The sequence below is a fragment of the Erinaceus europaeus genome, chromosome 14, assembly GCF_950295315.1.
Source record: "Erinaceus europaeus chromosome 14, mEriEur2.1, whole genome shotgun sequence".
NCBI classification, from domain to species: Eukaryota; Metazoa; Chordata; class Mammalia; order Eulipotyphla; family Erinaceidae; genus Erinaceus; species Erinaceus europaeus.
In genome coordinates, this window is record NC_080175.1 from 42,894,951 (window position 1) to 42,913,305 (window position 18,355).

The 18,355-nt window shown below is 44.0% G+C and overlaps 1 protein-coding gene across 4 annotated transcripts in view; it reads right to left on the reverse strand.

The window, feature by feature from the left end:
- GMEB2 (glucocorticoid modulatory element binding protein 2) overlaps positions 1-18,355 on the reverse strand; it is a 39,705-nt gene that overhangs the window by 19,328 nt on the left and 2,022 nt on the right. For 2 of the 4 annotated variants that reach the window (XM_060171635.1, XM_060171633.1), the window contains exon 2: positions 3,679-3,757. The exons of 1 other annotated variant lie outside the window; for it this stretch is intronic. In XM_060171635.1, the coding sequence (XP_060027618.1) occupies positions 3,679-3,714 (36 nt within the window). In that variant the 5' untranslated portion in view covers positions 3,715-3,757. Of the gene's footprint in view, positions 1-3,678; positions 3,758-9,313; positions 9,457-18,355 lie in introns of all 4 variants that reach the window. One more of the 4 variants, XM_060171634.1, reaches the window with a different exon arrangement.

Here is an 18,355-nt window from a genome sequence, read left to right on the forward strand (position 1 = left end):
CAGAGAGGAGGAGAGAAAGATAGACACCTGCAGACCTGCTTCACCGCCTGTGAAGTGACTCCCCTGCAGGTGGGGAGCCGGGGTTCGAAGCGGGATCCTTATGCCGGTCCTTGTGCTTTGCGCCACCTGCGCTTAACCCGCTGCGCTACAGCCTGACTCCCTATATTTAACTTCTTAAGAACTTTCCAGACTCTTGCATAGTGACTGACTACAACACTAGTATTCCAACCAGTTGGGTCTCCCAGAGAAGCTTCTGAAACATGGTGGTTTTCTTTATTTTTAATTATTTATAAAAGATTAATTTATTTATGAGAGAAAAAGGAGAAGAGAGAACCAGAAGATCACTCTGGCACATGCAATGCTGGGGATTGAACTCAAGACCTCATGCTTGAGAATTTAACATCTATGCTGCCTCCTCAGCCACCTTTAATTATTTTTAAAAAGATTTACTTATTTCACGAGGCAGAAGGAAATAGAGAAAGAGAATAGAGAGTGAGAAAGAAGTGGTCCGGGAAGTGGCTCAGTGGATAAAAGCATTGGACTCTCCAGCATGAGGTCCTGAGTTCAATCCCTGGCAGCACATGTACCAGAGTGAATGTCTGGTTCTTTCTCCTCCTACCTTCCTCGTTAATAAATACATATATGCGTATATATGAGAGACTATGAGAAAAAACCTGAGCAACACTCTGCCACATGTGATGCCAGAGATCACACTCAGGATGCCATGCTTTTACGCCCAGGGCTCTAGTGGTAAAGCAGGGCTACAAGTGTCTCCTTCTCTCTCTCACTCTCTCCTCCTACCCTCCCAATTTCTGGCTGTCTCTATGTAATAAATAAAGATAATAAAAAATAAAAATAGGGAGTCAGGCGGTGGCGCAGCGGGTTGGGCACACGTGGCACAAGGCGCAAGGACCGGCCTAAGGATCCCGGTTTGAGCCCCCGCCTCCCCCCTCCAGGGGAGTCGCTTCACAAGTGGTGAAGCAGGTCTGCAGGTGTCTGTCTTTCTCTCCCCCTCTCTGTCTTCCCCTTCTCTCTCCATTTCTCTCTGTCCTATCCAACAACAACAACATCAATAACCACAGCAATGTTAAACAACAAGGATAACAAAAGGAAAAATAAATATTTTTTTTAATCTTAAAAATAAATAAATAAAATAATAGGGGGTCGGTCAGTAGCACAGTGGGTTAAGTGCATATGGTGCAAAGCACAAGGACCTTTGTAAGGATCCCGGTTCGAGCCCCCGACTCCCCACCTGCAGGAGAGTCGCTTCACAGGTGGTGAAGCAGGTCTGCAGGTGTCTGTCTTTCTCTCCCCACTGTCTTCCCCTCCTCTCTCCATTTCTCTCTGTCCTATCCAACAACAGATGACATCAACAACAACAATAATAACCACAACAAGGCTACAACAACAAGGGCAACAAAAGGGGGAAAAATGGCCTCCAGGAGCAGTGGATTCATGGTGCAGGCACTGAGCCCAGCAATAACCCTGGAGGCAAAAAAAATAAAATAAAATAATAAAAAATAAAAATAGTAAAAGTGCCCTTCTATACAATTGGTGGGATAGAAACTGGTTGAACTTCTGTGGAAATTCTTCAAAATATTAAAAATAGACCTAGTGTATGATCCAGCAATTTCTCTCCCAGATAGCTATCCAAAAAATGCAAAAAAAAAGAGATCTCTGCACATTTATGTCCACTTCAGTACCCCATGTACTAGCCAACATATGGGGAAACTCCGAGTGTCTACCGACACATAATTGGATAGATAAACACAAGGCAGGACTACTCAGCTTTAAGATCTTCCCTTTTGTTAAAACAAGGATGAATCAGGGCAGGGTAGATAGCATAATGGTTATGCAAAGAGACTCTCATGCCTGAGGCACCTAAATCCCAGGTTCAATCCCCTGTACCACCAGAAGCCAGAGCTTGAGCAGTGCTCTGGTAAAAATAATAATAATAATAAAATAATAAATAAATAAATCAGGCGGTAGCACAGCAGTTTAAGCACATGTGGCGCAAAGTACAAGGAAGAACCGGAGTAAGGATCCCGGTTCGAGCCCCCGGTTCCCTACCTGCAATGGAGTTGCTTCACAAGCGGTGAAACCGGTCTGCCAGTAGCTGTCTTTTTCTTCCCCTCTGACTTCCCCTCCTTTCTCCATTTCTCTCTGTCCTAACCAACAACGACTTCAATAACTAAAACAATAAAGCAAGATGGGGGTCCGGCAGTAGAGCAGCGGGTTAAGCAGGTCTGCAGGTATCTGTCTTCTCCTCTCTCCATTTCTCTCTGTCCTATCTAACAATGACAACATCAATAACTAAAACAATAAAAAACAAGGGCAACAAAAGTGAAACTAAACAAATATAAAAATATATAAATAAATAAAACAAGGGCAACAAAAGGGAATAAATAAAACCTAAAAAAAAATTTTATTTTCCCTTTTGTTGCCCTTGGGTTTTTTTGTTTGTTTGTTTTTTACTGTTGTAGTTACTGTTGTTGTTATTGATGTTGTCGTTTTTGAATAGGACAGAGAGAAATGAAGACAGGAGGGGAAGACAGAGGGGGAGAGAAAGACACCTGCAGACCTGCTTCACCCCCTGTGAAGCGACTCCCCTGCAGGTGAGGAGCCGGGGGCTTGAACTGGGATCCTTACACCGGTCCTTGCGCGGGATCCTTACACCGGTCCTTGCGCTTCGCGCCACCTGCGCTTAACCCGCTGTGCCCGACTCCCATTAATAAATAAATCTTTATAAAAAACAGTAAGAGGACAGCATGAGGGCAGGGCTAGTGGTAGCACACATGGTAGAGCATGCATGTTACCATCCACAAGGACCCCAGCTCAAGCCTCTATTCCCACCTGCAGGGGGGTCGCTTCACAGGCGGTGAAGCAGGTCTGCAGGTGTCTATCTTTCTCTCCCCCTCTGTCCTCCTCTCTCCATTTCTCCCTGTCCTACCTAACAACGACGACATCAATAACAACAATAATAATTACAACAACAATAAAAATAAACAAGGGCAACAAAAGGGAAAATAAATAAGTATAAAAAATAATAACTATTGTGGTCCAGGAGGTGGAGCAGTGATAAAGCTTTGGACTCTCAAGCATGAGGTCCCAAGTTCGATCCCCAGCAGCATGTGTGCCAAAGTGATGTCTGGTTCTTTCTCTCTCCTCCTATCTTTCTCATAAATAAATAAAATCTTTTATAAATAAATAAAACAATAAAACAACAAGGGCAACAAAAGGGAATAAATAAATATTTAAAAGAAAAAAAAGAAACTAAGGGGTGGGAGGACAAAGCTGAGAGTACTAGCCCAGAGATGGTTCAGCAGATAGAATGGCCGAATGCCCTGCATTCGATCTCGGCCATTAAATGGATTGCACCACAGGAATTTATGGGCGGCAAAGCAGTGCTTTGGTGACCCTCCTCCTATTCTCTCAGAAATATAGCATAAGGTCCAGGAGCTAGCACAACCAGTAAAGTCTACACCTTATCATACACAAGGCACTGGGTCCAAGCCTCAGCACCACATGGGGAGTATCACGGACAACACCAGGGAAACTCCTCGAATGATGGAGGAGTGCTGAAGTATCTCTGCTCCGTGCATGTCTCTCCCTCTGTCCTATCTCTCCAAATGCAGAGTAGTAGTGGTTTACCACTAGTTGGGTTACAATGCTACTTACTGGCAGAGCAATTGCTGGGCAGAATAAATCTTCCATTGGGGCATGAGAGGAGACGTCTTTCCAGGCTGTACATTTAAAGCTGAGGATGCAACAAGGGAAGTAAGTGCAGGTGAATGATGGTGAAAGATGGTGGTGAGAGTGCCCTCTACAGACCTTCCCAACCTCAACTACTTTGCTTATTTATTTATTTGATAGACAACGCTAAATTTATTTTATTTTGTAACTTTTATTATTATTATTACCAATAACATTATCGCTGGGCTCAACCCTAACACTCCAAATCCACTGCTCCCAGGAGCCATTTTTTTTTCCTGTTCCTTTCTATTTTTATTAGATATGACATAGAGAAATTGAGATGAAAGGGAGAAATAGAGAGGAAGAGAGACACCTGCAGCACTGACTCACTACTCACAAAGCCTCCCTCCCAAAGATGGGGAGCAGGGAATTGAACCTCATCATTATGCACTATAACATGTGTGCTCAGTGGGGTATACCACCACACCACACCACCCCCAATTGTAAAAGTATGGCCAAAGCACAGCTCTGCCACTTACAATGTCCTATTTGCTTATGTCACACACACAAAGGCAGCCTACGGGATGGGAGGAAGATATCTGCAAGTCAGATACTTATTGGTGAGGACTGGTAAGACAGCTCAACTGTGGAGGTGCCTTTGCTTTTTGCCATGAACTCCCACAATTCTGGGGGAAGCTTTAGAGCTCTGGTCTCTGTGTGTGTGTGTCTGCCTCTCTCTTTCTGCCTAAGAAAGATGACCCAGGGGGTCGGGCAGTAGCACAGCAGGTTAAGGACACATATGGCACGAAGCATGAGGACCAGTGTAAGGATCCCGGTTCAAGCCCCCGGCTCTCCACCTGCAGGGGGGGGTCACTTTACCAGCCGTGAAGCAGGTCTGCAGGTGTCTATCATTCTCTCCCCGTCTCCCCCTCCTCTCTCCATTTCTCTCTGTCCTATCCAACAACAACAACAGCAATAACAACGATAACCACAACAACAATAAAAAAAACAAGGGCAACAAAAAGGAAAAAAATAGCCTCCAGGAGCAGTGGATTCATGGTGCACACACTGAGCCCCAGCAATAACCCTGGAGGCAAAAAAAAAAAAAAAAAGATGACCCAGTGCAGTGAAGGCCTAGTGATAACATAACAATAAATAAAAGTAAAAGTGTATTTAAAATTTTATTTTTCAGGAGTCGGCAGTAGCATAGCGGGTTAAGCGCATGTGGCACAAAGTGCAAGGACCAGCATAAGGATCCCAGTTCAAACCCCCGGCTCTCCACCTGCAGGGGGGTCACTACACCAGCGGTGAAGAAGGTCTGCAGGTGTCTATCTTTCTCTCCCCCTCTCTGTTTTCCCCTTCTCTCTCTATTTCTCTCTGTCCTATACAACAATGACAACATCAATAACAACAACAATAACTATAACAATAAAGCAACAAGGGCAACAAAAGGGAAAATAAATAAATATTTTTAAAAATTAAATTTTTATTTTTCAAGAGATTTAAGTTTTTTTAATCACTGTCAAAAGTATTTAACAATTTGTTTCATTGGTTGTTCTGATTTTTTAAAATTTATTTTGGGGGCCAGGTGGTGGTATACTCGGTTAAGCACACAAAGCACTAAAGTGCAAGAACCTGCACAAGGATCTGGGTTCGAGCCTCCGGCTCCCAACCTGCAGGAGGAATGCTTCACAAGTGGCAACGCAGGTGTACAGGAGTCTCTCTGTCTCTTTCCAAATCTTTCTCCTCCTCCCCTCTCAATTTCTCTCTGTCCTATCTAGTAAAGGGGAAAAAAAAAATGGCTGCCAGGAGCAATGGATTCCTAGTACTGGCACCAAGCCTCAGCCAGCAGTAACCCTGGAGGGGTTATATATATATACATATCTTAAATGAGAAAGATAAAAGAGAGAAAGGCCAGCATACTGCTCAGCTCTGGATTTTTTAAAAACTCTTTTTTATCTTTATTTATTGAATAGAGACAGCCAGAAATCAAAAGGAAGGGGTATATATGGAGGGAGAGAGACAGAGAGACACCTGCAGCACTGCTTCACCACTCATGAAACTTTTCTCCTATAGGTGGGGACCAGGGGCTTGAGCCTGGGTCCTTGCACATTGTAACATGTGCACTCAACCAAGTGTGCCACCACCTCGCCCCTCAGCTCTGGCTTATGGTGGTGCTGAGGATTGAATTTGGGACTGCTGAGCTTCAGGCATAAAAGTCTTTTGCATAACCATTAAGCTGTCTCCCCAGCTCTAAAAATAAAGAGACATTGTAGAACAGCAGACAGTCATGCCTGAGGCTCTGACGCCACAGGTTAATCTCTGATGTCATCATCAGACAGACTTGAGCAATGCTCTTGTGAAAATAAAATTGTGTGTATATGTACATATGTGTCCGTATTTATATAACCTCCATGGAAAAATTGAAAAAAAAAAAAAAAAGATGGGGGATTAGGCAGTAGCACAGCGGGTTAAGCACACATGGCACAAAGCTCAAGGACTGGTGTAAGGATCCTAGTTCAAGCCGCCAGCTCCCCACCTGCAAGGGGGGGGAAGAGTCACTTCACAAGTGGTAAAGCAGGTCTACAGGTGTCTGTCTTTCTCTCCCCCTCCTCTCTTGATTTCTCTCTGTCCTATCCAACAACAACATCAGTGGCAACAATAACAGCAACAAAAAGGGCAACAAAATGGGAAAAAATAGCCACCAGGAGCAGTGGATTAGTAGTGCAAGCACCAAGCCCCAGCAATAACCCTGAAGGCAAAAAAAAAAAAAAGAAAGAAAAGATGTTCAATATCACTGGTCAGCAAGGAAGTGCTAGTTAAAACCACAAAGAAGGGGCTGGGCAGTTGCGCAGCATAGGTTAAGTGCACATGGCGCAAAGCCCAAGGACTGGTGTAAGGACCCAGGTTCAAGCCCCTGGCTCCCCAGCTGCAGGGGGGTCGCTTCACAAGCAGTGAAGCAGGTCTGCATGTGTCTATCTTTCTCTCCCCGTCTTCCTCTCCTCACTCAATTTCTCTCTGTCCAATCCAACAACTACAGCAAACAACGATAAACAACAAAGGCAACAAAAAGGGGGAGAAATGGCCTCTAGGAGCAGAGGATTCGTAGTTCAGGCACTGGGACCCAGCGATGACTCTGTGGGCAAAAAAAAAACAAAAAACAATGAGATGCCACTTTAACTAAATGTATGTGGCCTGGGAGGTGATGCAGCAGATATAGCATCTACCTTGCAACAAGAGGTCTCAAGTTTGAATCCCAGCATCGCATATTCCGGAGTGATGCCCTAGTTCTTTTCCTTTCTAATCTTTTTCTGCTAATAAATAAAGTCTTTTTAAAAGAAAAAAATATGGAAAATGAAAGTAGGGGTGGGGGATGAACTAAGACACTTGTGAACCACTGCAGACAAGATGGTACAGACCCTGTGAAGTTCAGAAGTATCTTCAAGTCAGTACAGAATTTCTAGCTGGGGCCGGGTGGTGGCACACCTGGTTGAGCGCACATGCTACAATGCACAAGGACCGGGGGTTCGAGCCCCCAGTCCCCACCTGCAGGGGGAAAGCTTTGCGAGTGGTGAAGCAGGTGTGCAGGTATCTCTGACTCTCTCAGTCTCTAGCTTCCCTTCTCCTCTCAATTTCTGGCTGTCTCTATTCAATAAATAAATAAAGATAATTAAAAAAAAAAAAAGGAATCAGGCAGTAGCGCAGTGGGTTAAGGGCATGTGGTGCAAAGCACAAGGACCTGCATAAGGATCCCAGTTGGAGCCCTGCCTCCCCACCTGCAGTGGAGTCACTTCACAGGCAGTGAAGCAGGTCTGCAGGTGTCTATCTTTCTCTTCCCCTCTCTGTCTTCCCCTCCTCTCTCCATTTCTCTCTGCCCTGTCCAACAACAACGGCAGCAATAAAACAATAATAATAATTACAATGATAAAACAACCAGGGCAACAAAAAAAATAAGCCTCCAGAAGCAATGGATTCAAGGTTCAGGCACTGAGTCCCAGCAATAACCCTGGAGGCAAAAAAAAAAAAAAAGAATTTCTAGCTGATCCAGTAACTCTGCTTCTAGTTCCACAGCCCAAAGAAGGGGAAGCAGGGTGGGGGTAGATAGCATAATGGTTATGCAAAGAGACTCTCATGCCTGAGGCTCCAAAATCCCAGGTTCAATCCCCCGCACCACCATAAACCAGAGCTGAACAGTGCTCTGGTTAAAAAAAAAAAAAAAAAAAAGATTAAAAAAAAAAAAGAAGAAGAAGAAGAAGGGGAAGCAGGGACTAAAACAGACATTCATGCACCAGTGTTGTAACAACATTCTCCACAATAGCCAAAGCAGGGAACTATACACATATGCCCGTCAGGATGAACCATAAACAAAATGTGGTGTGTGCATGTGTGCATACAATGGAATAGTGTTCAGCTCTAAAAAGGAATGAGATCTCAATACATTTTACAACGCAGATGATCCTTGAGTGCATCTGCCTAGAAGAAAAAAGCTAGAGACAAAAGAAATGCCATTTGATTCCATTCACATGAATAGTCAAAAAATTTTTGAATAGTCATATTTATAGATAGAAAATAAAATAGAGATTACCAAGGGACGGGAAGAGTCGGAATTAGGACTTAATGGGGAAAGAGTTTCTATGAGTCCATGAGAAAGTTCCGAGACAGGTGGTGGCTGCTAAACAAAATGAATGGCAGTCTGGGAGGTGGCACAGTGGATGTAGCATTGGACACTCAAGCATGAGGACTTGAGTTTGATCCCTGGCATGTGGCAGAGTGCTGCTCTGGTTCTCTTTCTCACCTTCTATCTCACTAATAAATAAATAAATATTTAAAAAATATCTGAGGGGGGTGGGAGTGGTGCATCCAGTTGAGTGCAGACATTATAATATGAAAGGACCTGGGTTCAAGCCCCTAGTCCCCACCTACAGGGGAGGGAGCTTCATTAGTGGTGAAGCAGTGCTGCAGGTGTCTATTTCCCTCTTTCTCCCTCTCTTATCTCCTCTTCCCTCTCAATTTATGTCTCTTTCCAGAATTAAACAAATAGTATTTTTAAAAAATGAGTAGACTTAGTATCACCTAAATGAGCACTTATAAAAGAGATGACTGGGAGATACTATAATGATTGTGCTAAAGACTCATACCTGAGGCTCTGAGGTCCCAGATTCAATCCTCCACACTACCATAAGCCAGAGCTGAGTAGTGTTCTGGTTAAAAATAGATAGGGAGCAGGGCGGTGGTGCAGCGCGTTAATCGTACATGGCACAAAGCACAAAGACCAGCATAAGGATCCCGGTTTGAGCCCCTGACTCTCCACCTGCAGGGAGGGTCACTTCAGAGGCGGTGAAGCAGGTCTGTAAGTGTCTTTCTTTCCCTATATCTGTCTTCCCTTTACTCTCTCAATTTCTCTCTGTCCTATCCAACAACGACAACAATAACAACAATAATAAACAAGGGCAACAAAAGGGAAAAAATAGCCTCTAGGGGCAGTGGATTCATATAGGCACCGAGCCCCAGCGATAACCCTACAGGCAAAAATAAACAAACAGATAGATAAATATTAAATACTTTTTAAAAGCAGTTATGGGGACTGGGAGACGGCTCACCCAGCAGAGCACACACTTACCATGTACAAAGACTTCAGTTTGAGCCCCTATTCACCACACAGGAGCACCATGCAAAAGGGGCACTTCACAACATGAAACATCGATATGGTGTCTCCTTCTCCTCCTCCTTTCTCTCTCTCTCTCTCTGCCTTTCAACCTCTATCTGAAAGAAAAACAAAGTCTGCCAGGAGTGGCAAAAATCTTGCAGGCGACTTAAGCACACATGGTGCAAAACACAAACACCAGTGTAGGGATCCTGGTTTGAACCCCCAGCTCCACAACTGCAGGGGGATCGCTCTACAAGCGGTGAAGCAAGTCTGCAGGTGTTTATCCTCTCCCCCTCTGTCTTCCCCTTCTCTCTTGATTTCTCTCTGTCCTATCCAACAAGGGCAACAAAAATGGGGAAAAATGGCCTCCAGAAGCAGTAGATTCGTAGTGCAGACACTGAGCCCCAGCAATAACCCTGGAGGCCCAAAAAAAAAAAAAAAAAAAAATCTTGCAGGCAAGAAGCACCAGTGAAGCTCTAGCAGAATAGGGTGTAGGACTAGAAAGTAATTAAGGAGGCAACAATAAAAAAACAAGGGCAAAAAAGGGAAAATAAATAATAAATTTTAAAAAAATGATATTTTAAAAAAAACATCTTGATAAGGAACAACATACTGGACCCCTTTATAGGAATGTTCCATTCTCCAAAGGGGGGGTTGGATAACATACTCTACCTATCAACCAAGTAAAACGGGTCCTGAAATTAGTGCAGCCTGGAATGTTCCTAGCCATGATCACAGAATGTGAGCCCCAGACCTACAGGGATGCAGAGGTTACATAGGCTCTTGTGCTGAATATGGGCCCCAGATCAAATGGGGTATACAGTTAACAATATTCATATACCTTTCCCATATTTAGTTGCTACTCTCTTTCCTGTTCCAGCTTTCCAGTCCTTTTGCCAACTATGACACCATCTCCCTAGACAATAACTTGGGTCCACCTACATATCAAAGGTCAGGCTCAGGAAAAAACTAGTAAAGTCATGGGCCCCTTGGAATATACCTAAAATAGACCTAATAGCTATTTCCAAAACAGAGACCCCAAATCTTCATCTGCAGTATTCTTGCCTTTAGGTTCATGACTAGTCAATAATTTGTTCTGCTTTAGATCTTAACTCTTTTTCAGCCACTAGGTTCCAGATGCTACCATGATGCCAACTGGATTTCCCTGGGCAGATGACCCCACCAATGTGTCCTGGAGCCTCACCTCCCCAGGTCCCTGCCCCACTAAGGAAAGAGAGAGATAGGCTGGGAGTATGGATTGACCTGCCAACTCCCATGTTCAGCGGAGAAGCAATTACAGAAGTCAGACCTTCTACCTTCTGCACCCCACAATGATCCTGGGTCCTTTACAGAAGCCAGACCTTCCACCTTCTGCACCCCATAATGACCCTGGGTCCATACTCCCAGAGGGATAAAGAATAGGAAAGCTAGGAGTCGGTTGTAGTGCAATGGGTTAAGCTCAGGTGGCGCAAAGCACAAGGACTGGTGTAAGGATCCCAGTTTGAGCCCCCAGCTCCCCACCTGTAGGGAAGTCATTTCACAGGCGGTGAAGCAGGTCTGCAGGTGTCTTTCTCTCCCCCTCTCTGTATTCCTCTCCTCTCTCCATTTTTCTCTGTCCTATCCAACAACGACATCAATAACAACAATAATAACTACAACAATAAAACAAGGGCAACAAAAGGGAATAAATGTTAAAAAAAAAGGATAGCTATCAGGGAAGGGGAGGGACAGGATACAGAATTCTGGTGGCGGGAACTGTGTAGAGCTGTACCCCTCTAATACTATGGTTTTTGTCAGTGTTTTCTTTTTATAAATAAAATTTTTTAAATATAGGTCCATGAAAAATGATGAATGAAATAGTGGGGGTTGTATTGTTAAATGGGAATCTGGGGAATGTTATGCATGTAAAAATAAAAATATAAAAAAAAAAGTAGAAACGCAAAGCAGAAATTGACTGAGTTTGGAGTATGGCACCAAAGTAAGAAAGCAGAAGTACACTAGAGTTTGCAGTGAGTACCCTCCCTAACACTTCCTCTCCACTATTCCAAGCTTTTGGTCCATGATTGCTCAACAATTTGTTTGGCTTTGTATGTTAACTCTCTTTTCAGTCACCAGGTTCCAGGTGTCATCAGGATGCCGGCCAGGCTTCCCTGGACTGAAGACCCCACCAATGTGTCCTGGAGCTCAGCTTCCCCAGAGACCCACCCTACTAGGGAAAGAGAGAGGCAGACTGGGAGTATGGACCGACCAGTCAACGCCCATGTTCAGCGGGGAAGCAATTACAGAAGCCAGACCTTCTACTTTCTGCAACCCACAATGACCCTGGGTCCATGCTCCCAGAGGGATAGAGAATGGGAAAGCTACTGGGGAGGGGGTGGGATATGGAGATTGGGTGGTGGGAATTGTGTGGAGTTGTACCCCTCCTACCCTATGGTTTTGTTAATTAATCCTTTCTTAAATAAATAAATAAATAAATAAAGATAAGGATAGACATTAAAAAAAAATTTTAAAGGTGGGAGTCGGGCTGTAGCGCAGCGGGTTAAGCGCAGGTGGCGCAAAGCACAAGGACTGACATAAGGATCCCGGTTCGAACCCCGGCTCCCCACTTCACAGGCGGTGAAGCAGGTCTGCAGGTGTCTGTCTTTCTCTCCTCCTCTCTGTCTTCCCCTCCTCTCTCCATTTCTCTCTGTCCTATCCAACAACGACAACAACAATAATAACTACAACAATAAAACAACAAGGGCAACAAAAGAGAATAAATAAATAAAATAAATATTTTTAAAAAAAATTTAAAAGGCTAATAAAAAAGAATAGAAAAGCTATCAAGGGAAGGGATTGGATACAGAGTTCTGGTGATGGGAACTATGCGAAATTGTACCCTTCTTATCCTACGGTCTTATCAATATTTCCATTTTATAAATAAATAAAAATAAAAGAAAGAAGAAAAGACAAAAAAGCAGAGCCTCCCAGGCTGCAATACATAAGTCTTTTTGTTGGTTGATTAGTATTTTTCCTCCAGGTTGACTGATGAAGCTCAGTGCCTATGCAATAATTCCACTACTTGCAGCGGCCATTTTTCTTTCTCTCTTCGTTTTTTTTTTTTTTCCCCTGCCTCCAGGGTTATTGCTTGGGCTCAGTGACTGCACTATGAATCCACTGCTCCTAGAGGCCATTTTTTTCCATTTCATTGGCTAGAACAGAATGAAAATGAGAGAGGAGGGGGAGATGGGGGCGGGAGGAGAAAAACACCTGCAGACCTGCTTTACCACTCGTGAAGCAATGCCCCTGCAGATGGGAAACTGGGATCCTTGAGCAAGTCCTTGCATTTCATATTATGTGCCCTTAACCCAGTGCACCACCACCTGCCACCCCACCTCCTTTTTCTTATGGAGAGAGATAGAGAAGAGAGGGATGGAGAAACATCTGCAGCACTGCTCCACCATTCATGAAGTCTCTCCCCTGCGGGTAGAGACCAGGGCCTTAAATCTAGTTCCCTGAATATGTTCCTGCCACCACACCTGCCAGGCTGAGACAGGATCTAGCTCTGTAGCTCCATACATGTCAATTCATCTTCTGGCAGTGAAAAGAGATTTGAGCAACCTCCCTTCCTAGTTTAAGCAGGAAATCAAGGATTATCTTAAGGCTTAGATCTAAATATAATTTTCTAGATGTTCTAAATTCATAGAACTCATATTTGTACATATACAACTACATAAATACTTCCCTCATCCAGTATATCTTCCAAAAAGTTTCTTTTTTTTTTTTTAAGATACTTAATTTTGGACTGGGGTAGATGGCATAATGATTATGCAAAGAGACTCATGTCTGAGGCTCTAAAGTCCCAGGTTCAATCTCCCGCACCACCATAGGCCAGAACTGAGCAGTGCTCTGGTAAAAAATAACAATAAAAATAAAATTAAAAAATAAAGATATTTTCAGGTGTCACAAAGCTCAAGGACCAGCAAAAGGATCCCGGTTCAAGCCCCCAGCTCCCCACCTGCAGAGGAGTTGCTTCACAAGCGACTTATCTCCCCCCCCCCCCCCCCCCCCCCCCCGTCTTCCCCTCCTCCATTTCTCTCTGTTCTGTCCAACAACTACGACATCAATAATAACTACAACAATAAAAACAACAAGGGCAACAAAAGGGAATAAACAAGTATTAAAAAATACTAAAAAAAAATTTTTTTTTTTCCTCCAGAGTTATTGCTGGGCTCGGTGCCTGCACCATGAATCCACCGCTCCTGGAGGCCATTTTTCCCCCTTTTTGTTGCCCTAGTCGTTGCAGCCTCGTTGCGGTTATTATTGCCATTGTTGACGTTGCTTTGTTGTTGGATAGGACAGAGAGAAATGGAGAGAGAAGGGGAAGACAGAGAGAGAGGGGGAGAGAAAGATAGACACCTGCAGACCTGCTTCACCTCCCGTGAAGCGACTCCCCTGCAGGTGGGGAGCCGGGAGCTCGAACCGGGATCCTTACGCCGGTCCCTGCGCTTTGCGCCACGTGCGCTTAACCCACTGTGCCACCGACCGACCCCCACTAAAAAATTTTTTTAAATAAAGATATTTTGAGAAGACAGAGAGAAATTGTGAGGGGAGAGGGAGATGGGGGAGAAACAGCTGCTGCATTCATCATGAAGCCTTCCCCGTGCAGGTAGGGGCTGGGAGTTTGAACCCAAGTCCTTTCGCATGGTAATATGTGCATTGCACTGGGTGTGTCACTGCCCAGCATCCCCAAAAGTTGTAAAATACTCTATAAAGAAACTTTCTTAATGCCTTACCAGGGAATGAACCCAGGGCCCCCAGCATATACAGACAAGGTCATCTCTGGGGCTCGGTGCCTGCACTATGAATCCAAGGCTCCTGGAGGCTATTTTTCCAATTTTGTTGCCTTGTTGTTTTATCATTGTCATGGTTATTATTGTTCTTGTTGTTGTTGGACAGGACAGAGAGAAATCAAGAGAGGAGGGAAAACAGAGGAGAGAGAAAGATAGACACTTGCAGACCTGCTTCATTACTTGTGAAGCAACCCCCTTGCAGGTGGGGAGCCAGGGGCTCAAACCAGGATCCTTATACTAGTCCTTGTACTTTGTGACACGTGCACTTAACCTGCTGCACCTACCACCCAGCCCCTTTGGTCCAATTTTTATTCTATTTTCTTGAGAAAGGGAGAGACACCAAATCACTGCTCCGCACCCATGGAATTCCCTTGGGACTGTCTTTGGTGTTCTCAGATGATTCCAGTAACTAAATTTTGTGCTTAGTAAGGCATCTACTCTATCCAGTGCATGACCATAGTGCAATGTTGATGGAGATGTGTACACTCACAATGTACAGTAGTATAAAGGAACCTCAAAGGATTAAAAGGACAGGGTCCAGCCAGTGATACACCGGCAGAGTACATGTTACCATGCACAAAGGTTCAAGTCCCCAGTCCCCATCTTCAGGGGGAAGCTTCATGAGTGATAAAGCAAGCCTGCAGGTGTCTCTCACTACCTATCCACCCTTCCCTCTCAATTTGTAAAAAATAAATTTAAAAAGGAAAAAAAAGGCCAACAGGAGCAGTGGCTTACTCATATAGGCACTGAGCCCCAGTGATAGCCCTGGAGTCAATTAAAAAATAAATAAAAAGGGGCCAGGTGGTGGCACACCTGGTTAAGTGCACACATTACAGCACACAAGGACCCAGGTTCTAGCCCCTGGTCCCCACCTGCAGAGGGAAAGCCTCCTCCCCTCTCAATTTCTTTTTTTTTTTTTAATTCTTTATTGAGGAATTAATGTTTTACATTCAACAGTAAATACAATAGTTTGTACATGCATAACATTCCCGTTTCCCATTTAACAATACAACTCCCAGTATGTCATTTATCATCCCTCTCAATTTCTGTCTCTATCCAATACTAAGTAAACATATTTTTAAAAGATTATATTGGGGGAGTCGGGTTGTAGTGCAGCGGGTTAAGCGCAGGTGGTGCAAAGCACAAGTACCGGCATAAGGATCCCAGTTCGAGCCCCGGCTCCCCACCTTGCAGGGGAGTCACTTCACAGGCGGTGAAGCAGGTCTGCAGGTGTCTGTCTTTCTCTCCTCCTCTCTGTCTTCCCCTCCTCTCTCCATTTCTCTCTGTCCTATCCAACAATGACGACAACAACAATAATAACTACAACAATAAAAAAAAGGGCAACAAAAGGGAATAAATAAAATTTAAAAATTAAAAAAAAAGATTACATTGTAAACTATTAATCCTCAAATTTAAAAAAAAGGCTATAGAAGAAAATATAATGGTATATAGCAATATTCTCTTTCTTTTATAAACATATTTTTTATTATCTTTATTTAGTGGATAGAAACAGCCAGAAATTGAAAGGGAAGAGGGAGATAAGAGGGAGAGAGACAGAGAGACACCTGCAGCCCTGCTTCACCACTTGCAAAGTGTTCCCCCTGCAGGTAGGGATCTGGGGCTCAGACCAGGGTCTTTGCACATTGTAACATGTGCACTTAACTACATGCGCCACCTGTTTTTTTTTCTTTCCTTTTTTTTTTTTTTTTTTTGCCTCCAGGGTTATCACTGGGACTCGGTGCCTGCACTATGAATCCACTGCTCCTGGAGGCTATTTTTTCCCTTTTGTTGCCCTTGTTATTTATCGTTGTTGTTATTGCTGTCAAAGTTGCTGGATAGGACAGAGAGAAATTGAGAGAGGGGAAGAGACCAAACGATAGACACCTGCAGACCTGCTTCACCTAGCTTACCCCGCTTCAGTACCGCCCAATTCCCCTATTCTTTCTCTTTTTTTAGCCAGACTACACTCAGCTCTAGTTTATGGTAATGCCAGGAATTTAGGACCTCTGTTCCCTCAAGCATGAAAGTCTTTTTGCAGAACCATTACACTATCTCCTCAGTTACAACAATCTACTTTGGGATATAAATCCACAAGGAAGGGGGCCGGATAGTAGTACACCAGGTTAAGTGCATATAGTATAAAATGCAAGGACCAATACAAGGTTTCCAGTTCAAGTCCCTGGCTCCCCACCTGCAAGGGGGTCATTTCACAGGTGGTGAAGAAGATCTGCAGGTGTCTTTCTCTCCCCCCTCTCTGTCTTCCCCTCCTCTCTCAATTTCTGTGTCCTATCCAACAACAGTGATAGCAACAACAACAGAAAAAAGATGGCCTCCAGGAGCAGTGGATTCATATTGAAGGCACCAAGCCCCAGTGATAACCCTGGAGGCAAAAAAAAAAAAAATCCACAAGGAATAAACTCAGGATCTCTAAGGGCTACTCTGCTCCCTGTTCACTGCAGCTTTATTTACAAAAGCCAGTATGTGGAAGTAATCAAAATGTCCATGTGCAGACAATAAAGGATATGTGTACACAAAATGAAACTTAATTTAACTTCTAAAAAGGAGGAATTGAGCCACAGTGGTGACTTACTTGCAAAGGGGCCTACTTGGTGCAGCCCAGGATTTTAGCCTTCTTGCCCCAGGCACTGGGGAAGCTTTGGTGTGCTCTGCTCCCTCTTTAAAATTAAGTCGATGGGAATGTTGTACAATTGTACCCTCTTATCCTATGGTTTTGTCAATATTTCCATAAGTAATTTTTTTAAAAGAGTAAATAACTAGGAAAAAAAAAAAGATAGATCTGGGAGGTGGCACAGTGGATAAAGCACTGGACTCTCAAAGCATGGCCCTGAGTTCAATCCCCAGCAGCCCATGTACCAGGGTGATGTCTGGTTCTTTCTCTTTTATCTTTCTCATCAATAAATAAAATAAAATCAAATAAGAGTAAGTCAGCTATAGGGTGGGGATATAGCTTAATGATTATGTAAGAAGACTCTCATGCCTGAGGCTCTTAAGATTCACACCCTACACACACCATTAGCCAGAGTTGAGCAGTGCTCTGGTAAAAATAAGTAAATCAGCCCTGGATGCAGTGTGGAGCTGTAAAACAGTATTAGTCACACATTTTAAAAATTGATTGGAGGGGCTGGGTGGTGGTGCACCCAGTTGAGTGCACGTGTTACAATGCGCAAGATCCCTGAGGAGGGAAGCTTCATGAGTGGCGAAGCAGGGCTACGGGCGCCTCTCTGTCTCTCTCTCTCCCTTCCCCTCAATTTCCAGCTCTCTATCCAATAAATAAATAAAGATAATAAAAAATAAATAAATAAAAATGGCAGCAGGGCACCAGGTTAAGCATACAGAGTGCAAAGATCCCAGTTCGAACCCCCAGCTTCCCATCTGCAGCAGGGTCACTTTGCAAGTGGTAAAGCAGGTATCTTTTTATTATTATTATTTTCCCTTTTGTTGCCCTTGTTTAACATTGTTGTGGCTATTGATGTCATTGTTGGTGGATAGGACAGAGAGAAATGGAGAGAGGAGGGGAAGACAGAGAGGGGAGAGAAAGATAGACACCTGCAGACCTGCTTCACCGCCTGTGAAGTGACTCCCCTGCAGGTGGGGAGCCGGGGGGCTCGAGCAGGTCCTTGTGCTTTGCGCCACGTGTGCTTAACCCGCTGCACCACTGCCTGACTCCCTGGTCCGCAGGTTTCTATCTATCTTTCTCTGTCCCTCTCTATTTTCCCGTCCTCTCTCAATTTCTCTGTTCTATCCAATAACAATGAAAAAAAGATGTCTGCCAGGAGCAGTGGATTCATAGTGCAGAGACCCACCTAGCCCCAGCAATAAGCCTGGATGCAAAAAAAAAAAAAAGGTCAGCCATAAGTGATAATGCCCCAGTGACAAGAAGAGGGAGAGGGAAAAGGAGGAATTTTTGTCATTTGCAACTATAGAAATAAATATGGAAACATTACACTAAATGTAAAGAAGCTGGATACAGAACAAATGCTACATTATAACATTTTTAGGAGGAATTCAAAATAGTCAAACCCAGTGCCTAGGGAGGGAAAACAAAAAGCATCAGGATGGGAAGTTTCAGTAACCTCTTCAAGTTCTTCCCTACAACAAAGTAAAACGGACTGTATGCCTAAGTGGTTGCTGACAAAAGTTCATGGATTGTGTGTTCTTATCG